General features: G+C 34.3%; 1 protein-coding gene across 4 annotated transcripts in view; it reads left to right on the top strand.

The window, feature by feature from the left end:
- MAEA (macrophage erythroblast attacher, E3 ubiquitin ligase) overlaps positions 1-21,068 on the top strand; it is a 134,865-nt gene extending 113,797 nt beyond the window's left edge. For all 4 annotated transcript variants that reach the window (XM_074272676.1, XM_074272675.1, XM_074272678.1 and 1 more), the window contains 4 exons: positions 4,453-4,561; positions 11,990-12,123; positions 19,380-19,575; positions 19,893-21,068. In XM_074272676.1, coding sequence (XP_074128777.1) covers positions 4,453-4,561; positions 11,990-12,123; positions 19,380-19,575; positions 19,893-19,988 — 535 coding nt within the window. In that variant the 3' untranslated portion in view covers positions 19,989-21,068. The remainder of the gene's footprint in view (positions 1-4,452; positions 4,562-11,989; positions 12,124-19,379; positions 19,576-19,892) is intronic.
- The last annotated feature ends 360 nt before the right edge of the window (positions 21,069-21,428 follow it).

The raw sequence follows: 21,428 nt of genomic DNA, 5'->3' as shown, positions 1-21,428 counted from the left end.
TAGAAATGCTAGCCTCGGCAATAAGAGTTGAAGAAGAGATTAAAGGAATAAGAGTAGGTAATGAGGAAATCAAACTATTATTCTTTGCAGATGATATGATGGTATACTTAGAGAACCCCAGAGATTCTAATAAAAAGTTATTAGAAATAATTCACAACTTTAGCAAAGTTGCTGGATACAAAATAAATCCACATAAATCCTCAGCATTTTTATACATCACCATCAAAATACAACAGCAAGAGATATAATGAGAAATTCCATTCAAAACAAATGTCGACAGTATAAAATATTTGGGAATCCATCTACCAAAGAAAAGTCAGGAATTATAAACCATTTGGTATTGGCTAAGAAATAGATCAGTGGAACAGATTAGGTACACAGGACAAAATAGGGTACAACTATAGCAATCTAGTGTTTGACAAGCCCAAAGATACCAACATTTGGGATAAGAATTCATTATTTGAAAAAAACTGTTGGGAAAACTGGAAATTAGTATGGCAGAAATTAGATATGGACCCACACTTAACACCATATACCAAGATAAGATCAAAATGGGTCCATGATTTAGGCATAAAGAATGAGATCATAAATAGATTAGAGGAACAGAGAATAGTCTACCTCTCAGACCTGTGGAGGAGGAAGGAATTTATGAGCAGAGGAGAAGTAGAGATCAATATTGATCACAAAATAGAAGATTTTGATGACATCAAATTAAAAGGCTTTTATATAAATAAAACTAATGCAAACAAGATTAGAAGGGAAGTAACAAATTGGGAAAACATTTTTACAGTTAAAGGTTCTGATAAAGGCCTTATCTCCAAAATATACAGAGAATTGACCCTAATTTATAAGAAATCAAGCCATTCTCCAATTGATAAATGGTCAAAGGATATGAACAGACAATTTTTAGATGATGAAATTGAAACTATATCCACTCATGAAAGTGTTCCAAATCACTAGTAATCAGAGAAATTCAAATTAAGACAGCTCTGAGATACCACTACACATCTGTCAGATTGGCTAAGATGACAGGAACAAATAATGATGAATGTTGGAGGCGATGTGGGAAAACTGGGAGACTAATGCATTGTTGGTGGAGTTGTGAAAGAATATGGCCATTCTGGAGAGCAATTTGGAACAATGCCCAAAATGTTATCAAACTGTGCATACCCTTTGATCCAGAAGTGCTACTACTGGGCTTATATCCCAAAGAAATACTAAAGATGAGAAAGGGACCTGTATGTGCCAAAATGTTTGTGGCAGCTCATTTTGTAGTTGCTAGAAACTGGAAAATGAATGGATGTCCATCAGTTGGAGAATAGTTGGGTAAATTATGGTATATGAATGTTATGGAATATTATTGTTCTGTAAGAAGTGACCAGCAAGATGAATACAGAGAGGCTTGGAGAGACTTACATGAACTGATGCTGAGTGAAATGAGCAGAACCAGAAGATCACTATACACTTCAACAATACTGTATGAAGATATATTCTGATGGAAGTGGATATCTTCAACATAAGATCCAATTCACTTCCAGTTGATCAATGGTGGACAGAAACAGCTACACCCAGAGAAGGAACACTGGGAATTGAATGTAAATTATTAGCACTACTCTTTCTACCCAGGTTACTTATACCTTTGGAATCCAATTCTTAATGTGCAACAAGAAAATTGGATTTACACACACAGATGTTGTACCTAGGTTATACTGTAGCACATTTAATATGTATGGGATTGCCTATCATGTAGGGGAGGGAGGAAGGGGAAAATTTGGAAAAATGAATACAAGGGATAATGTTATAAAAACAATTACTCATGTATATGTACTATCAAAAAATTTATAATTATAAAATTAATTTTTAAAAAATCATTTTGTTTTGACATCCAGAGACTTCCAAAAAAAGAAACAAATCCTCCTCAGAGTAACCCTTTACGAAGAGTTAACTGCAATACATAGTCCATATTCTTTGCCCTCTTGTAGCTTACTTATCATTTTAACAGAAAAGAATTATATTTCTCTTCTTGAAGACAGTAATCAATTATGGATGGGAGGCATCTGTTTTGTTTGAAAAACTGGCTTTTTTGTTTCCTGATTTGAAGTCATATACTTTTCATTATCTTGAAGTATATGCTGATTTAACTTGAAAATTTTTTCCAGTGCTTTCATAGAATTTTTCCACTTTCTTTGATGCTGATGTGTATATCTAACTCACTATTAGTGGCCTTTCGATGTCCAATAGAATCACCATCACCGAGTCTTTTATATACCTCTAAAAGCAGAACTTGAAAACTATCTTCCCATCTATCTGCAACTTAATTTTCACCAGTGTTTTTATTCATGTAACAATGTCAATATGGATATGATTTAAATTTCCATTAGTAATACACAGACTTGTTAATCACTGAATAAGTATCATACATTTAAAGTATCAACAATTAAGTTAATTTTTCTAGAACATCCAAAAACACTGGTTCTTAGTAACCTTTGTCCTTTTTATTACCAATTTACCACTGTAGGAATAGAAGGAAGTAGCTCAGGTCAGAAACATTTCATATTTTTCCTTGTTTCATGGCTTGCCCTGGCCAAGGATTTCTCACATAGGAGCCAGCTATTGGGTGTTGATTTCCTGTCCATAAAAAGACTGATTCTCAGGTAGCAGACACAGGCTACCACCAGGACTATAATTAAGACCTTTGCAGCTTTGTGGAACCACTTAGACCTTGCACTCCAATGACATTATTGTAGTAGCTTCTAAGATAGATCATTCAAAGGATATGACTCAAAAGTCAAAAGAAGAATTGCAGACTATTAAAAACTCTTATGAAAAATGCAAATCAAAAGAACCCTGAGGTTTTATCTAACATCCTACAAATTGGCAAACAGGACAAAAATGGGAATATTCAATGTTGGTGGAACTATAGAAAGATGAGTCTTACTGGTACATTATTGATGGAGCTATCAATTAATAGTCATTTTAGAAAGTAGATTGGCATTATGCAAATAAAATGACTAAAATGTCCCTATATTTTGATCCAGAGTTTCTACTAGTAGCCATATACGTAACCTCAAAGATGACATTACTTGGAAGAAAGTGTCTATAGCCACCAAAATTTTTAGAACAACTTTTTTATGCTAAACAAATTAGAAACAAAGTAGATGTCCCTTGATTAGGAAATGAACAAAACGTAATTTTAATACATGAATGTAATGGTGTGTTACTGTGCTATAAAAAAATGTTGAATAGGATGAATAAAGAAGTTTGGAAAGATGTCCATGAGTCTGATATGTAGTGAAATAAGCAAGCTAAGGCAATGGTATGCATAGTGACTGAAGCAATGTAAATAAAAAGAACAACTGAATGAACGAATATTGCACAATTTCAAAGCACAAACAAGATTTGAAGAAAGTGAGAAAATACTACTCTTCATCCCTTTTTAGAGGTATGCAACCTCTGCAAGTATGTTGGTCCATTGCACTTATTTTCAGACTTTGTTGAAATATTGAGCAGGTATGCTTATTTTCTCCCCATCTTTTTCATTTATTTTTATTTATTTTTTTACTTAAAATATATAGGATGACTCTCTAGGAGAGGGAGGAGGAAGAAAACTAGTGGAAATTATCATGATGTTTTAAAAAATGATAATAAAAATTTAATAGACCAATAATTGCATCCTATTCCTATTTTCTGTGTCTAAAACATTTGGACAAGTGAAGAATAGCTAGTCTTGGATTATGTTTGTACATGTAAGTGAATTCATTTATTTCTATTTAGCAGCTGAAGAGTTTTGTAAGAGTGCTTATATAAAAACACAATAGAACTCCCTAGTTGTGTGACCCTGGGCAAGTCACCCAATCGCCCCAGCAAAACAAAACATGATTTTTAAAAATTTTTTAAAGATGATTGTAAAACTAAAATATAAATGAGTAAGTTGGTATCTAATGATTAATGTGGTCTCTAGTATATCTTATAAAATATTATATACTTGCTTCATTTTATTCTTGGTTTTCATCTTAGTAAATGGAGGGATTTATTTAATGACTACTTTTGCATTTGGACCTGCATGAAAATGTCCACTGTTGTATCCAACAGAATAGATATCTAATTTCTTGATTGTTTTTTACAAGTTTTTCTATAGGTATTCTATTTTATTTAAATTTATATAGGTTATAAGTAATGAGCAAATAAATTTAATATGACATTACTATTTTTGAGTTTGGAGCTTTAGATGTGATAAATTTCCTTAATATTAAAATAATCTATCCCTTCATGTCTAGTGTATGTGTATGCATGTTTTACTGTTAATTTGGGTTTTTAAAATCTCTAGGAGTTTGTAGCTAAGCCTTTCTTCTTCTAATCTTTTTTATACAGATTATACAAATGTTTTTATTTTTCATTTCAGAGTCATTGAGATGAATAATATAGATTGACATGTTCTAAATTGTTTTTTAGACATGCAAGAAAGCACTTCAGTCAAGCTGAAGGAAGTCAGTTGGATGAGGTTCGACAAGTGATGGGAATGTTAGCCTTTCCTTCAGACACTCATATCTCTCCTTATAAGGTAATTTTTATAATTCTGTGATAATCAACTAAATTATAACATAGTTAGATTGTGGTTATCTAATGAATACAAAATGCTTTCTTTTGACATATATTTAATACCACTATCTATATGTGTGGTCATACTTTTTATTGTATTTTTTAAAGTCTTGTTGAAGCTTTTTATTCTTTCTGCCACAGTCTCTTTCCAGTATCCATTCCCAACCTTATTCTCTGATTTACAAAGAAAAATCAAAAATCAACCAAAAGAGAGCCCCAGCTGGATGGGCAGTATTTAATGGCCATAATTGCCACCACTTACTGAGAGTTCTATTTCATCCTCTGTTCTCAGGAATAAGTAATCTCATCACTGCTTTTACTCTGGTTATAGTTGCTTTTTAAAATAGTCATTGTCGTCTTCTGGTTCTTCATTTTTTTATTCTGCAGTTCTTTATTTTTTTTTCCCAGTCCACACTTTTTATCTCGATGGAAGTAATTCCAGTGAGGAAATCTCCTTTTCTAGGGCAGATAAGCCTCCATCCAACAGCTTGCCGCCTTAGAGAGTGGCATGGTACACCAAGAGATTTAGTGACTTGTCGCCCAGTGTCATAACCAGCATGGATCAGAGATGAGACTTGGTCCCAGCTTTTAATCCATTCTACTACAGTGCCTTTTCTCTTTTCTTATGGTGCCATTCCCAATGCTTAGCTATTCTACTTAGTGGCCATGGTGCCTTCTACTTTAGTGAGGATCATAAAAATAAATGACATAGGGATCTCATGGATCTTGGAGCCTAGTAAAAGAGGAGTGAATATAGGTGTCTTTGATACAATATGAAGGAGTTTATGATAAGGAAGACACTTAGTAAATGTTTTTTAGACAGCCTTCTTAGGAGACTATGGAATAGAATGTCAAGAAACAAAACAAAAAACCCTGGACATTATTTTATGGTTATAGGAAAATCACTTCTCTGATTCTGTTTACTTAATTATAAATGGGAGCAATAACTTTAGATCTTCTTCAGTGGATTATTAATTATGAAGATTAAATCAGAGAAGATATGTTAAATGCTCCATAGACCTTAAAGCCTTATATAAATATCGACTATTAGTAACATTCCATATGTCTGCTAAGACATTATAAAAGGAGTTAGTGATTCACAACAAAACACTTAAATCCTTGCAATAGGCATGGAACTGTGATGGTGATGATCCATTGAAAATTCATGGATTTTAAATGGCATAATCCCTGCTTTCAAGATGATTACATTCTTTTAGGAATATACTAATATTAAGTAAGAAGTGACAGAGATAAATCAGATATCTAGACAAAAATGCTCGGGTAGGAAGGAAAGAACTTTTGGCCAAGAGGGAAATCAGGAAAAGATTCACAGAAGAGAAAGTTTCAGCTTAACTTAGCCTTGAAGGAAGAGAAGAATTCTTAAAGACAGAATGGAGTTGGTGAACAAGCTTTAATTAAGCAATTATTCTATGCCTGGAGCTCATGCCAGTCATGATAGATCACATGAGTACACAGTCCTGGAGACTGATTACAAATTGAAGGAATATCTGATCTATCCAGCTTGGCTAGAATGTATAAAAGGGAATGATATGAAATATAGCTTGAGAACATAGATTAAGATCATATTTTAGAGAGCCTTAAATGGCAGGCTAGGGAGATTATCTTTTATTTTAGGGGCAATAGTGAGACTCTGAGGCCTTTTGAACAAGTGGATTGTAGTGCTCACATCTATGTTTTAGGAAAATTATTTTGGCCACTGTGTACAGGATGGTCTAGAGAGGAATAAGCCTGATGCATGAAGAGCAAATACAAGATTACTATAATCAGCCATGCAAGTAGTAATGAGAGCTTTAAATACAGTGGCAATTGGAGTATGGAACAAGGCAACAGATAGAAGAAATGTTATATAAGTGGAGTTGGTGAAACTTAGCAACTTTGTGAGAATTTAGATGAGAAGCAGACTCAGAGGTGACTGTGGTTCTATTTACTGTCCAGACACTACAGTACAAGACAAGCAGTCTGATTGCCAGTTGCATGTCACAAGTACAAAGCACAGGACCAGGAGAGATCACTATTATGTTCTAAGGAATGATTTCCTGGAGACATTATGATAGGAGACTCTCTGATATAGCAGAGAAGTCTACAAGGGGAATAAGAAAAAGCCATTGGATTTGATGATCATTGGTGAATATTCATTGTAGTTAAAATCCATGAGTGTGGAAGTAGACTAAAGTGAAATAAGGAGACATGAAAGGTGAGGAAGTAAAAGCAGCCCTTTGAAAAGGATAAGAAATAGCCTACTAGTGAGAAGTAATTTATTAAGGCTTTCTGCGAGATGGGAGAAACTTTACTTTTGAAAGGTGTCAAAGAAGAAACTATTAAAGGGGGTAAGAAAGTTTCCAAATTTTATTGTGCAGTTTGAGCCATTGAGCTATAGATTAAGTCGTGGAAACTGGCACAGGCATCATCATACTTTCTAAAATATACCCTAACTAGGTTTACAGATAACCACGTAACCTGTTAAAGCTATCCATAATTGCATTACTCAGTGGAATAAAGAAGTATAGCCAATCTAGAAAATATTCAGTGCTACACTGTGAAGTAACTAATTGAAGCCTCTTTGTTTGGTAGTGAATCAGTAACAGCATAAGGGTGTTTAAAGCTAAAAACTGCTAGCTTTTGAAATAAAAGAGCTTAAAATTACCATCTATGGGCATAACTATATAAATCAAATACAAAAGTATCAGAAAAAATTTAGGAAGCAATCAGGACATCAGAAGATTTTTTTTTAAATGTTTTAGTTCTAGTAGGAAAAAACACACTCTCCCCTCTCCCCACCCCCACAAAAAACCTTCAGTCATAAGATTTTGCTGAGGTTGCATTGTAATTAAACCAAATCAGATGTACAGCTCTGATTTTATGTGACACTAGTTCCTGGCAAAGGCCTCTAGGAGGTCACCTAGTGGTGACTAACTCAGCAAAAATCAAGTGGATTTTCAGAAACAAAACTTATGTAAAAAATTATCCTGGTGTCTCCCAGCCAAAGGGGAAGCAGCATGACAGAAAAGGATCTAAAAATGAGAACATTTCTCTGGCCAGCTCTGTGGTGTTTCTCTGGCCTTTATTTGATCACATCATTTAAAAAGTCATCCAGAACTTAGTAGATTCTTTCCCTTCAATTCAAATATTGCAGGAAGTCCAGAGGCTTTGAGTCATGTTTATTAGGGATTCCAATTAGTCAGGCATTCATTTTCAAGTACCACAGTTTTTTTCTAAAACAGGAAGTAGAAGAAAGAACTCAAACTTTGATTTCTCCCTTCATCATGTGAGGATTTTCTGTAAGTTTGGGGCCCTACTAAAAGAATTTCACCTTCTTACTATTATAAAATATAAAATAAGGATTTTAGTAACCTAAGGAGACCAGTGTTTGGTTTTAATATAAAGTGCTTATGGATCCACATTGTTGTTTCCTTGGCAGTCAAAATTCAGAGTATTTCCCTACTAACATATGCCCATCAAAGCAAATTCTAAAGAACAGTAGCTTTCTTGTTTGCAATTTTTTTTTTTTGACAGTTAAAGTACTCTTCAATCTCCCATATAAATACTGAGCTAATCAATGAACTTCTAAACATGGGATAAAATTTTCTGAGTTAGCAACCTAATAGTATTTTAGACAGAAAAAAAATCACAACTTAAAATTTTCACAATAGGAAAAAAACTAAGAAAGCTGTTCTAGAATTCTTGAATGAAACTCCCAGCAGGTTTATGTTAAGTGAAATATAGCTTAAAACATGAAGTTGTACTTAGAGCAAATCATCTTCCATCTTGTGACATAAAGCATATTTCTAAAATTATGACAGCATCAAAAACTAAAAAGGTTTTTTTTTTGTTTGTTTGTTTAAGAGTTCTTACTCTTACCAAATGTTTAAGCATTTTGAGTATTTTACTGTCTAAATAGGATTTTTGTTTGAGGTTAGAGGTAAAATTAGATGGGGAATAATTAATGTCTTACTTAATCTGTCGTCAGGGACGAGAGAACATTCACACATTGTGAATATTTCTGACTTTGAAATTTAATTGGATATTTTACATAAGGTCAATGTAAGCTTATTATTGCAAGATAGGTGCAAAAGGAAAGTTTGATTGCTTAGATGTCATGGTTTTGCTACAGTCTTAAGCTGAATGTGAACTTTCTCAAGCAAAGGAATTCCAAACTGTCATAGGTTACATGGTATTTGTGTAGTAAATTCATTCTCATACAATTATTCCAACAATTCAGTAGGAAGACTTTCCATGGTAAAAGAAAAGTGAAAGTATTCTTTGATGATGGTTTCCTGTGTCAGTGGCACCAGTTTTAAAATAATTCAGCAAGATTTCTAAAAGACTTAATGATAAATGGTCACTAGAGCAGTTTTTTATGAAATGAGAGATGGCTGTCGTTATCCATGTACGAAAAATGTACACCTCTCTTGCGAAGACCAGTAAAGAAGTCCAAGTTTGACAGGGTTTGTTTTTTTTTTTTTTTAACATAGTAGGAAAATGAACTTCTTTTCCTGTTCTCTGAATGCTTCACTATTGCATAAGAAAAAATTCTTTCACTTTCAAAGATGGAATTTTATCTGAAAGCCCTAAATATTTAAGTTAGTTCTTTGATCCCTCTTTAGTTTGTCTAAGCTAAAGGTCTCACTGTTGGGACTTTTATACAATTTTTCATTTATTGTTCACCTTTCAAATTCCTTGAATTAAGCTAGATTAAAAATGTCAGTCTTTGGTGTTCTAATTATTATAGAGCAGATTTTCTAAAACAGGACTGACCTTGCCAGTAAGTGTCTTCATCTATTCTCATAGGTGCTATCGAATCACATTATGAGTAACTCCCAAAGCACTCTAATTTGCAGCATTTTTCTGTGGCCTAATCCTCATGTTTTTCTTCTGATTCACTGCCCAGCACCTCCTACTTTTTCACATCTAGCTCTAGGAACAGTATTGAAATCTATACTGTAAAGACATAGGTAATAAACTGCCTGTGGTGCCATTTATCATCATCCCTGTAACTTCTGATAGCAGATATCTGTTCCTAACTTTCACTGCCCTATTTGTTTTGTTTTCTTTTGTTAAAATGCAAGTACCTTGAAGGGAGGAGGGATTATCATGATTTTTTTTTTTTTTTTTTTTTTTTGGGGTCTTGCCCTAAGCACTTAGCACTGTCAGGTACATAGTAAGTATTTATAAATGCTTTTTTATTCATTCATCAATGTGAAAATTATCCCCCAACAAAATAATAAATTATATCTTTGAATTTATCTTTTTCCAAATCCTATCTCCATTTATCTTTTCTCATTGTGGGAGATAAAACTGTCTCACCCACTCTAATTGTAAGATCCACTAAACCACCTTCCTCAGCTTTCTCTACAAGCTTTCCTTTACATAGACGTGTTTATTGATACATGTATAAACTTTGCCTAGCATATTATGAGCTAGAGATGGTCTAGTTTGTCACCTGCTTTAGTTCTAGGAACCTGTCCATTATCCTTTGGGTATCATTGTCATTTGGTTGTTAAATAACAATTCTCTAGTTTCTATTTGGTTCTAACTGTAAAGCATTTATTTCAGTAGCCCAGAAAACTGTAGGCCATTCAAGTCTTCTTCTCTCCCCCAAGTGTGAAATAAGACTAGTTGTTTTCAATAGGTGTTAGAAAAATAGAGAGTGAGTACCCTTGGTGGAGTAGAAGCAGAAAAAACACTATCCAATATTAAACAAGAAATATTTGAACCTTGCAGCAGGCACCACAGTGTTTAGGACTCTTGGTAGACTTCTCCTTTCACTTTCACCTTCTAAAAAAAATACTTGTAGATGATAAATAGAAGTATGCATAGTTTATTTTTACATATATTTATACATCTTTGTTAAATGATGGCTTCTTTCATGTGGGGTTGGATGGGGAGGGAAGAAGGGAAATAGTTCAGAACTTAAACTCCAACCAAAAACATTTCAATAAAATTTTAAAATAAAATAAAATAATACCTATAGAAAATAATTCCTTACCATGCTCTGCAGTGAGGTAGAGTTGGGATTTGAGTACATACTAACTCCCAGAGGCAATTAAAAATACAAAATACTTAGCTTTACAGAAGCCACATGTCAAGGAGTGCATAGAAAGCAGTTTTCCAGAGCAAACATTAAGTCTGTGAACTCTTTGTTGGGTGCAGGCATTTAATTAAGTCTATATATGTGTATCTTGTATATAGTGAATTAATTCATAGCATTCTGAAACACAGGCTCAAGCCTTTTTGTAATCAAGATAGTTTGTGGTGACTTAGAATCTGTAGGCTGCTAAGATGTCATGTTTAGTATTTCATGTGCACTGTACCCCTACAAAACATTTTATGAGAAATGAAAGAAAACATTACTAGAATTAATATTTTTTAAAAATTCTTTGGGTTGAGTGTATATTTTATCAGCATGCCTCCCAAACCACAAGGATTTCTGTGGTACTCATTTAGAATTAAAACAGTTAACCGACTGTTTGAGGCACAGTCTTACTATAATTTCTACTATTCTTGACAGATCAGGACAGCCAAGGATTGGGATTGATTTTGCTCCATTTTATTTCAACCAACCCAAAAAACTGGGTTTTGCAATAGGACAGGGTTTAAACAGGATTTTCCTCTATTTAAAATCCAGTAGAATTAAGTGCAATGTAGATTAAACCTGTTTTCTTAACCTGAAGTTACAGTTTCAGAACACTTTCTCTAAAATGAAGAATTTATCTATCTTCTGTCTTCTTGAACTTAAGACTCTATTTGAAGGTTTGGCTTTGCTATGTACTATTTGTTTCTGTTGCTAGAATCCTGTTGGGTGCTTAATGCAGCAGAGCTGACTGGACTTATGACATTTATATTTCTTTGACAGAAGTTTGCTCAGTCATGTGTTTTAATTCTCAGTAGCTTAAAAAACTCTGACATTCCAGAGTATTAATTTCGCTTCATAACCAAGCCAACATTCCAGAAAATTAAATACAGAATATTAAGGTCACATCAGTGGATTTTAAATCAAAGCATAAAAATAACAAAGTTTTATAATGACCTTCAATACTGTAAATGCCTGCATTGGAAGAAAAAAAAGTTTTCATGTCAAAATTCATTCCTTTAAAATTCACTTCCCAGTGAAATGCTTAAAATTATCATCTGGTGATTTTTCCCCCCCTGTTGTCCCTCTCCTCATTCCCTTTTCTTTAAATAAACCTTTTTTTTTTTTTTTTTTTTTTTTTATGATTAAGTTAGTTATCTGATGGCACTGGAATATCTGATTGGAAATTAATAATGGAGCATTCTATGAAATTTTGCATAGGTTAAATGATTCTTATCTAGAATCTTGGACCAGAAAAGGATCTTATTTCTAATCTTTTTCCTTTTTATGTCATTACAGGATCTTTTGGACCCTGCCCGATGGAGGATGTTGATTCAGCAGTTTAGGTATGATAATTACAGACTACATCAGCTGGGAAACAACTCGGTCTTCACTATTACACTCCAGGCAGGCCTTTCTGCTATAAAAACACCGTATCCTTTCTTGGCCAAAAATTGTAAGCATAACATCTACTTAAAACAGTTTTTATTCAGTTCCCATTGGAATAACATGGTGAATTTTATCTTAACAGGAATAAAATTTTTTCGTGACATTCCTGAATACTATTGTATAAGTAAGCAGGTTTTCTATATGATTTAAGAGATGAAGTGAATAATGAACTTGGCCTGATTTTTAAAGATTATTTGTGTCAGGGTGTTGGGGGGGAGGGGGCATTAAGTAGTATTGTTTGATATAATGAGTCAACAGGATTTCAAGTCAAAAAACCTGGTTTTGAATCCCAAGCTCAACACCCAGTAGATACATGATGTTGAGATTCACATGAACAGAGGTTTAAACCTGGGGCCACAGCCTTGTGCTAAGGGCTAAGTGTATAGAGATTTTCAGCAACTTAGCATTTGAGTCCTTATCTGTCCTTAAGGAATTTACAGTCTACCAAGAAGGAGAAAACATGCACAGATAAGTATATTTATTACCAGATAGAATGACATAAGGACAGAAAATATATCGGAAGTGTTTTTGAAAAATATGAGGAAAGGTGATTTGCTTCTGAGATTATCAAAGGTTTTGCAAAAGATAGGACAGCCAACTCACACCTTGATGGGCAAGTATTTTAACAAATAGGGATAAAGAGGGAATGCATGACAGCCATGATGTATAGACTATTCAAAATACAGTGGACAATACTCCTTTCCAGTTTTCAGTTTCTCCATCTATAAAATGGGTTAGAACTGGCTGATTTGTGATGTCCCTTTCTGCTCTAAGTCTATAATAAGAGAAAGAAGAGCACAGGAATTAGTCACGGGACGTGAGCACTGAATAGTACCGGAATAACAAGTCTGCGTAATTTAGGGCAAAGCCTTTCTGGGCCTCGGTTTTCTCATGTACAAAATGAGAAGATTGGACTAAATGAACTTCTGAGATCCCTTCCCACTCTAAATCTGTGAGCTTAAAAGAATAAACTCTTAAAAGATACTCCTTAGTTTTGATTTAGCCAATGAACATACCAGTTTGATAGTATTTCATGGTCTTTTTTCTAAAGGAATGATATGAAAAATGATCAGAGAAAATTATCTTAGGTTTTACGTGTACATCACAAGCCATCCAATTACTCATGTAAAATGATATTTTCCTACTGAATTTATATCCTCACAGACTTAATTTTTTTTTTTAATTGACTTTAAAGAAAGCTATATTTTTCACTAGGGCTAGAATGCTAGAATGTTAAATCTAGAAGAGAGCTGCAGAAATTCTCTAGACTTCTCTGAAGCAGAGAAGGGAAGAGGCTTGCCAAGGTACCTCTTAACAGTCAAGATGCAGCCCTTTCCTCTCTGCTCCAGTGTGACCTCTCTCCAGCCACTGTTTCTTTATGAAAAACAAGTTTATTCTGTTTATGATCAAAAGAAACAAGGAAGATCTAATAAGGATACTAAGGATTTACAGTCAGGTGATTATCAGTGTACAATCTGGGGTCAGAAAGGCTGGCCTTTTTGATGTAAACCAGTCCTTGATTTAGATTTCAAGCAAACAATGAAACAAATTGTTCAGTTGAACCGTTATTCCCACTGACTTGAGTTCCATATGTTGTGAAAGTAGCTACAAACTCAACAAATATCAGAATTGGAAGGCCTAGTGTATACAGTTCATCTAGATACCTTTTCCTTAAACAGAAAGCCTTTAACATAGGGAAGAGCTCTTTCAACAGAAAGATAGTAAAGTGAAAAAAACACTTATTTTGGAGTCCCAAGGCCAAGGATCCTGTGTTCTGCTGCTTACTCACTAATCATTCTATCTTCTGTGGTAAAATGGTTCAGTAGCAATCTGAACTTCCCACACAGCATTATGAAGAAAATGCTTTGTAAATCATAAATCACCAAGTGTCATAGACATGTGAGCTACTGCTCATCTATTGCCATTAAAAGTTCTGGATTTGGATCCAAAGAAACTGAGTTCAAATTTTGCTCTTTACTGTGTGAGGAATCAGGAATAATGCCAAAATTTCATACTTGGGTGCCTAGAAGGGGATGGTAGTATCCTAGACAAAAATATGGAAGTTTTGAAAGAGAGGTAGTTTTGGGGCAGCTAGGTGGCGCAGTGGATAGAGCACCAGCCTTGAATTCAGGAGGACCCAAGTTCAAATCTGGTCTCAGACACTTAACACTTCTTAGCTGTGTGACCCTGAGCAAGTCACTTAACCCCAGCCTCAGGAAGAAAAAAAAAGAGAGAGAGAGGTAGTTTTGAGAAGAAAAACGATGAGTTCTATTTTGGATATATTGCATTTTGAGATTCCTAAGGAGCATCCAATTTGAAACATCTAGTAGATAGTTAAAGATAGATTTGAGAATTATCTACATTTCAGTGATAATTAAACCGATGGGAGTTATTGAAATTGCCAAGTGAGACCAAGTGAAATTATATAAAGAGAAAAGGAGCCAGCACAGGTCCTTGGAGATCTCCCACAGTTAGGAAACATAACAAAGACAATAAATCAACAAAGGAAATTGTGGTAATGTTTAAACAGGTAGAAAGAGAAGGTGTCGCAAAGACCTGAGGAGGAGATATCATTCAGAATAAGATAGGATATTCAGCATCATCAGATACTGCAGAGAGGACAAAAAGGATAAGTGCTGAAATGATAATTTGCTATACTTATTTTTTAAATTTATTATTATTATTGACAGCTAAATGGCACAATGAATAGGAAGTATCCTCATTCTAAGTTGAAATCTCACCTCTGACAATTAGCTCTGTGACCTGAGCAATTGAGCCCCATTTACCTCAGTTTTCTCATCTATAAAATGAACTACAGAAGTAAGTGGCAAACCGTTCCAGTACCCTTACCAAAAATACCCCAAATAGGGTCAGACACAACTAAACAGCATTATCATTGTTGTTATTGTTCTTTATTATTTTTGATGTAGTTCATCCTGGCGACTTAAACTCATTGAAAGTGCCTCAATGCTGTTTGTCTTCACCATCTTTCTTGAATTTTTTTCTCCCTGCTAACCAACAAACATTTTCTTTAAATGAAAAAAAAAAAAAAAAAAAATAAACAAGTAAGCCTTCACAACCATCATATGCTATTATCATCCCATCCTTTTAAAACAATGATCCTACCACTTTTTGCATTCTTCTGTAGCTCCCTGTATATCATGGATGTAAAAATGGAAGAGACATCATCCTTTTTTATATATGAGAAAATTGAGTCTCAGAGAGGTGAAGGGAGACACATAATCAAACAGTCCTTCAGTGTCAGAAGCAAGCTTCAAGTCTAGGTCTTCCAGATTTCAACTCTATCACACTGACTCCATATATATCTCCGGTACCATTGGGTTGACCCTGAGTCTGATTCTTTTGCTTTTGTTGTATTTCTTAATTCTCAGGCATTTAAATAATTTGACAAGAACATTGGGGATGGGAAGTCTTAAATAAAAATTTTTCTATTTGTTTGTTTGGGAATCATCTCTAAATCACTGGTCTGTGTGTGATCCAAACACCAGCTAAGGTAGAGAAGAGGTTAATTAAATTAACACCAAATATAAGGTTAATGAAAAATTTATAAGGAAAATGAAAAGAATACTGTGCAATTGTAACAGTTCCAGCATGAACTATTCAGGCAAGCTGTAGAAAAATAGGAAGTGGATAAAGGTAAGGACTTTTTGGCTATTGCCATTTCTTTTAAAAAAATTAAAAAAAAAAAAAAGTGATATAAAGGGCCACAACAGGAAAACTGAAAGTATCCAGGATAATATCCCTAAGCAAGAACTGATAGATAATCGCAATCACAATTTAGCATACAAACTGAAAGTTATTCCAATAGCATTTAAAGATTAAATAAGAAATAACATAATTTTAAAAAAATCAAAAATTGGCCAATGTGTATACAATCAGTCCCATTGCCAAAGACAGTACAGTCACTACATTTGGAACGCATAATACTTCAACAATTCTTTTTTATTCTTTTTAAAAATTGTTGTTGTTATACTTTGAGTTCTGGTTATCACCTTCCCAATCCTTCATTAGAAAAGGCCAACATTTTATTTATATATATCAAACTATATTGCTGTTATTACATATGATTTTGTTTTGCTCATTTTACTTTGTATTATTTCTATCTTTCCATGTTGTTTCCAGGCTGTTTATTATTTATTATTTTTACAACACTAGTGATCTACCATAATCATATGTTTTAATCATATGAATCATATCTTTTTCCAGTTGATGGGGCTTCCCTCAATTTATTTTAGAACAAAAAGGTTCTTTTCCTTTTTCTGTGTTCATCTTGGGAATAGTGAAATTGCTCAGGCAAAGGGTATAGGCAGTTTTATAACTCTTTGGGCAGAAATTCAAATTGCTCTCCAAAATGTTTGGATCGTTTTAAAGTTCTGCCAGTGGTGTTTTAGTGTCCCAGTTTTTCCTCATTCCCTACAACATCTGTCATTTTTTCATATTTTCATTAATGGGATAGGTCTGATTGATATCTCAAAAATTGTTTAAATATTACTATATATTATATGGCTTTTGAGTTCTTCTTCCAAAAATTTTTGTTCATATCCTTTGATGATTTATCAATTTGGCAATAACATGTTTAAATAAATTTCAATGTTTGCTGTATATTTGAGATAGGAGGACTTTATCTGAAAAACTATAAAAATTTTCCCTCCCAATTTTCTGCTTTCCTTTAATCTTATCTACATTGGTTTTGTTTGTACAGAAACTTTTAAAATTTGATCAAAATTATTCACTTTACATCCCACAATACTCTGTACATCTTGTTTATTTTTAAGTTCATCTATCCATAATGTAATGTAATAGGAAATTAAAGTGATTTTTGTGAAGATGAAGTGAGCAAAAGAGAACAGATAATGAAATGTACCTTCGTTCAGCAGAGATGAGGGAATCAATCCAAAGGGCAAAAGGTTTCATATGTTAAGAGCAGCTGGTGGCAGAATGAAGGGACTGTCAGACTTGGAGTCAATAAAATCTGAATTTAAATCCTGCCTCAGAAACTCACTGATGGTAAGTTACTGAACTGTTGTCTCAGTTTCCTCAAAAGTAAATAGGAATAATAGTCATGGGGATTGTGTATAAAAATAAAATGAGATGGGGTTCTAAAGCTCTCCAAAGTGCTATGTAAATGCTAGCCACTATTGTTATGACTATATAAGTAATAATTATTTTCCATTTCCTAGAACTCATTGGTTTACCAAGAACTTTCTTTATAATCACCTTGTGATGCATAAGGACGAATATTATTTCTGCCCTCATTTTAAAGACAAGAAGACTCAAAGAGGTTAAAATTTGCCCATAGTCGTCAGCTAATAAGTATTAGGTCTGAGTCTTCTGACTCCACAGCTAATTATTTAAGACTTTAAGTTTTTACTTAGTTATTGCAGGCCAAAATATATTTTTTTAAACAGCCAAGTAATTGAAACAAAGTTCTTCTCATTTTAATTATCCATAGAATTTACTCTTGTTGTTTTCAATTTTTATTTGTAGAAAGCACCCTGATCATAAACTATTTAGACTGACACACCTAAGGGTTATGATCATGGGCATTTAGTAAGCCATCTGAGGCTCATTTTCTGTCATATATAAAATCAGGCAACATAGTGAAGTCAAAAAAAAACAAAAGGATTGACTTCAATCGGAATACATGGATTCTAATTCTGCCTCTGACTCATTACCTGTGTAACCTTGGGCAAGTTACTTCACTGGCCTAAGTCTTATATACTTAAGGGAGTTTGACCAGCTGACCTGTGAAGCTCCTTTTAGTTCTAGATCATTATCTAGGGCCCATGCTAATATTACTTGTACTGCCTGCTTATAATAGCACCTGTCTCCCAGAATTCTTGCTTAACAGTATGGTTTACTATATGATCTTCAAAATACTGCAGCCATCCTGATTATCAACCTTTTTCAAACTTAGTTAAGCTGATTATTCTGTAGCATATACAAAATGCATTCCTGGCTCAGTAATCCATGACTAAAACTTCCTGAGCTTCTATTGGGATGGAAGCCCCCAAGGATGGAAGGTCACTTTACATCCTTAAATACCTCATGATCTGCTTCTGGGAAGTGGTTCTGTCATCCTCATCATCACACCTGACATTTCTATAATACTCTTATAAACAGGTAGTCCTCAGATCAAAGGAGATTACCCACATCCCTGTTTTATAAAGGAAGAGACCTCATAAAGGACCACAGAGAGGTCAAGTTATTTATCCAGGTTCACAAACTAATAATAAATGTTGAAGACAGAATTAGGGGTCTGAAACAGACCTTAAATCTAGATCATCCCTTTGTAGATGAGTATATTGTCATTTATGTTGCTTTCAGTTGTGGGGGGGCAAGGGAGAAGAGGTAAGCAAAGGGAAAGGCAAGATTGTTTTTTATTCACATACTTCGAATTAATTTTATTTTATCTGTTCACACCAGTGTCAGTCAATAGATGAACATTTACTTAGTGCTTTCAAGAAAAGCAATATAAAGACAGTCCCTACTCTGAAGATGCTTAGTATCTTGGGGAGATGATATGCAAACAACTATGTACATATGTTAGCGATACATAGGATAAATCGGAGAGAAGGCACTAGAATTAAGAAGGGATAAGAAAGTCTCCCTCTGGAGGTTGAAATGTTAGCAAAAACTTCAAGGAAGCCAAGAGACAGAGCTGTAGAGAGAGAGCACTGTGGCTATGGGAAGAAGGGGAGAGGAGACAGCCAGTGACAGTGCCTGGTTTAGAGTCCAGAACAGCCAGGAGGCCAGTGTCATTAGATCAGAGAGCATACCTGTGAGGGGAAAAGTAACTTCTTTTTGTCTCAATGCCAGTAAAAGTATACTCTATTTCCTTGTTAGACTTATTTGACAAGGAATATCAGAAATGTAAATATTTTAAAGTTAATTATTGTTGTTAGCTTATTATATATTACAATAAAGTAAATAGTGCATGAAAAGAATATTCCCTGCCTCAAAATAAAAGAATATGACTTAGAACCACAAAGCTGGTCCCTAGGGTCAGTTGGTACAATACCTTCATTGTACAGATAAGAATAATCAAGATCCATAAGTGAACTACCTAAAGTTTTACAGGTAATGAGTATAAAACCTGGATCTTAGGTTTCCTAATACCAAAACTTACCCACTTTCCATTGTGCCTTTTGTTTGCCTTGTTTTTTCTAATAATTGCAATTGTTCTTAAGCTATAACTCCTTGACACTTTGTGAATCAGACAATGTTATAAAGAAGATGGAAGTTCAAAGAACCCAGACTGCCCTGTGTGTAGTAAGTCATTGAACAAGCTGGCCCAGCCTTTGCCTATGGCCCATTGTGCCAACTCCCGGCTAGTCTGTAAGATTTCTGGAGATGTCATGAATGAAAACAATCCACCTATGATGTTACCAAATGGATATGTCTATGGCTACAATGTAAGTTTCTTCTCTGCATTTATCCCGTGTTCTGTTGCTCCAAAGCATGGAGTATCACTGTGTCTGCATGTATAGGAAGAGATTATAAAGTTCAGGATTTCTGGTTTCCTTTTTTTTTTTCCCAATAGCTTTATTTTTGGAATTGTCTGTCAATCTAATTATAAGAATAATTCTAGACATTTGGTTCTTTTGGGATGAGACAAATAAATGTTTTGTGACAGATTCAAAGGGGAGAGAGAAGAATGATTTCTGAATTGTGGATTACTATCTTTATTGTGATTTGCCTGCATTCATTTATGATTGATCTTGTTTTTCAGTCCTTGCTTTCCATTCGTCAAGATGACAAAGTCGTGTGCCCAAGAACCAAAGAAGTTTTCAACTTCTCACAAGCTGAGAAAGTGTACATCATGTAGATCCCCCATGGCCCCAGGATGGAGGGCCAGTGCTGGCTGGAATGGGACACAGCGTAGGGGGTGGCCTGCCTCCTTAGGCATGGCCTTGTGTGGCGAAGAAGCATAATGTGCCATCTTGAGGATCAGACCTGTCGGTGGCAATGTTGTTTCTTGCGACCAAAGATCAATGAGCAACAATAACTACTCTTAGAAAGAGAGGAAATATGACTTAATAAGTTTGTACTTGAAAACAACATTTTGATTGGTAGGATTTTGTAACATAAGTCACAAATTTGATGCTTCTGAAAAGTACTTAAATCTTTCAAAAATAAATTTTCTTTTAAGGATGACTTAAACACTGAGGGACCTTCAGACCCACTTAAAAATGTGACTCCATTCTTTTCCCCATTTGTTTTTCCAATTATCCTCCCTTTTTGCTAATGATCAGAAATGGAAAAACAAGGGGGTTTCTCCATGAAAGCTTTTTGCGTAATCTGCTGTGGATCCTATAAGAAAGTGATAATAGTGCTGAGTTTAAGACATTGCACTTCCAGGGATGTGATGATCATGAGATGATGACTTCATCCTAGAGTCGAGCAGAAGTTGTTTGTTCCAACAGAAGCTTAAGGATGCTGCCAAAATACCAAGAAAAATAGCATGGCAAGCAAACCAAATTGCTTGTTTTTATAGACTCTTCCATTTTGCCCTCCTCGTGTGAAAGTCTTTCTAAAGTTCTTAGTTATATGCATAGGGGTTAATATCAAATCATTAGTGCTACTGCCTTATTTCTTGCTTTGAGAATGTATTCACATGAAAATCAGCTAGTGTTGGACAGTTTCTGAAGAGGCCTTGCAGAATGGTAATATAAGTATAGGGTCTAAATATTATTCATTGCAGAAACTAATAGTTCAGCTTCAACAATTACTGATGACTTTTCCAAACCAACCAACCAACCAACCATTGTAGCTTAAACAAAACCATATTGTAGAGGTTTGTATTTAGCGCTTATTTTTGCATGTTGATGTTGATTAGCTAATAAAAAAAATTGTAAATGTAAAACATGTTAATAAAAATTGTTTTCCATTTCTTACTTATACAAAAGCATTGTATTTCTGACCTCATATGAATTCATTCCACATGATTCCTCTTCCTGTACATCCCACCACTCCAATCCTCTACTTTCAATGTTTTTTGTTTTGTTTTTTGGGGTTTTTGGATTTTTTTACTATTTTCCTTTTTCTCAGAAGATTGAGCAAAATGAATGAGTGAAGAAAGCATGAACTTGATAAGTGCCAGTGTGCTAATCTCTGGGGATACTAAGAAAAAGAGTCCCTCCTCTCCAAGAGCTTATATTTTTTCATATATGCTGTTTCCCCTTTATATCTAATTCCTACACAATGCAGACATAAGCATGTTCCAGTGAAATTATGTAATAATATAATGGGAGAGGCAACACATGAA

The sequence above is a fragment of the Sminthopsis crassicaudata genome, chromosome 6, assembly GCF_048593235.1.
Source record: "Sminthopsis crassicaudata isolate SCR6 chromosome 6, ASM4859323v1, whole genome shotgun sequence".
Lineage (NCBI taxonomy): Eukaryota > Metazoa > Chordata > Mammalia > Dasyuromorphia > Dasyuridae > Sminthopsis > Sminthopsis crassicaudata.
Note: the sequence above shows the minus strand (reverse complement) of the source record. Positions and strands in the feature narration are given on the sequence as shown.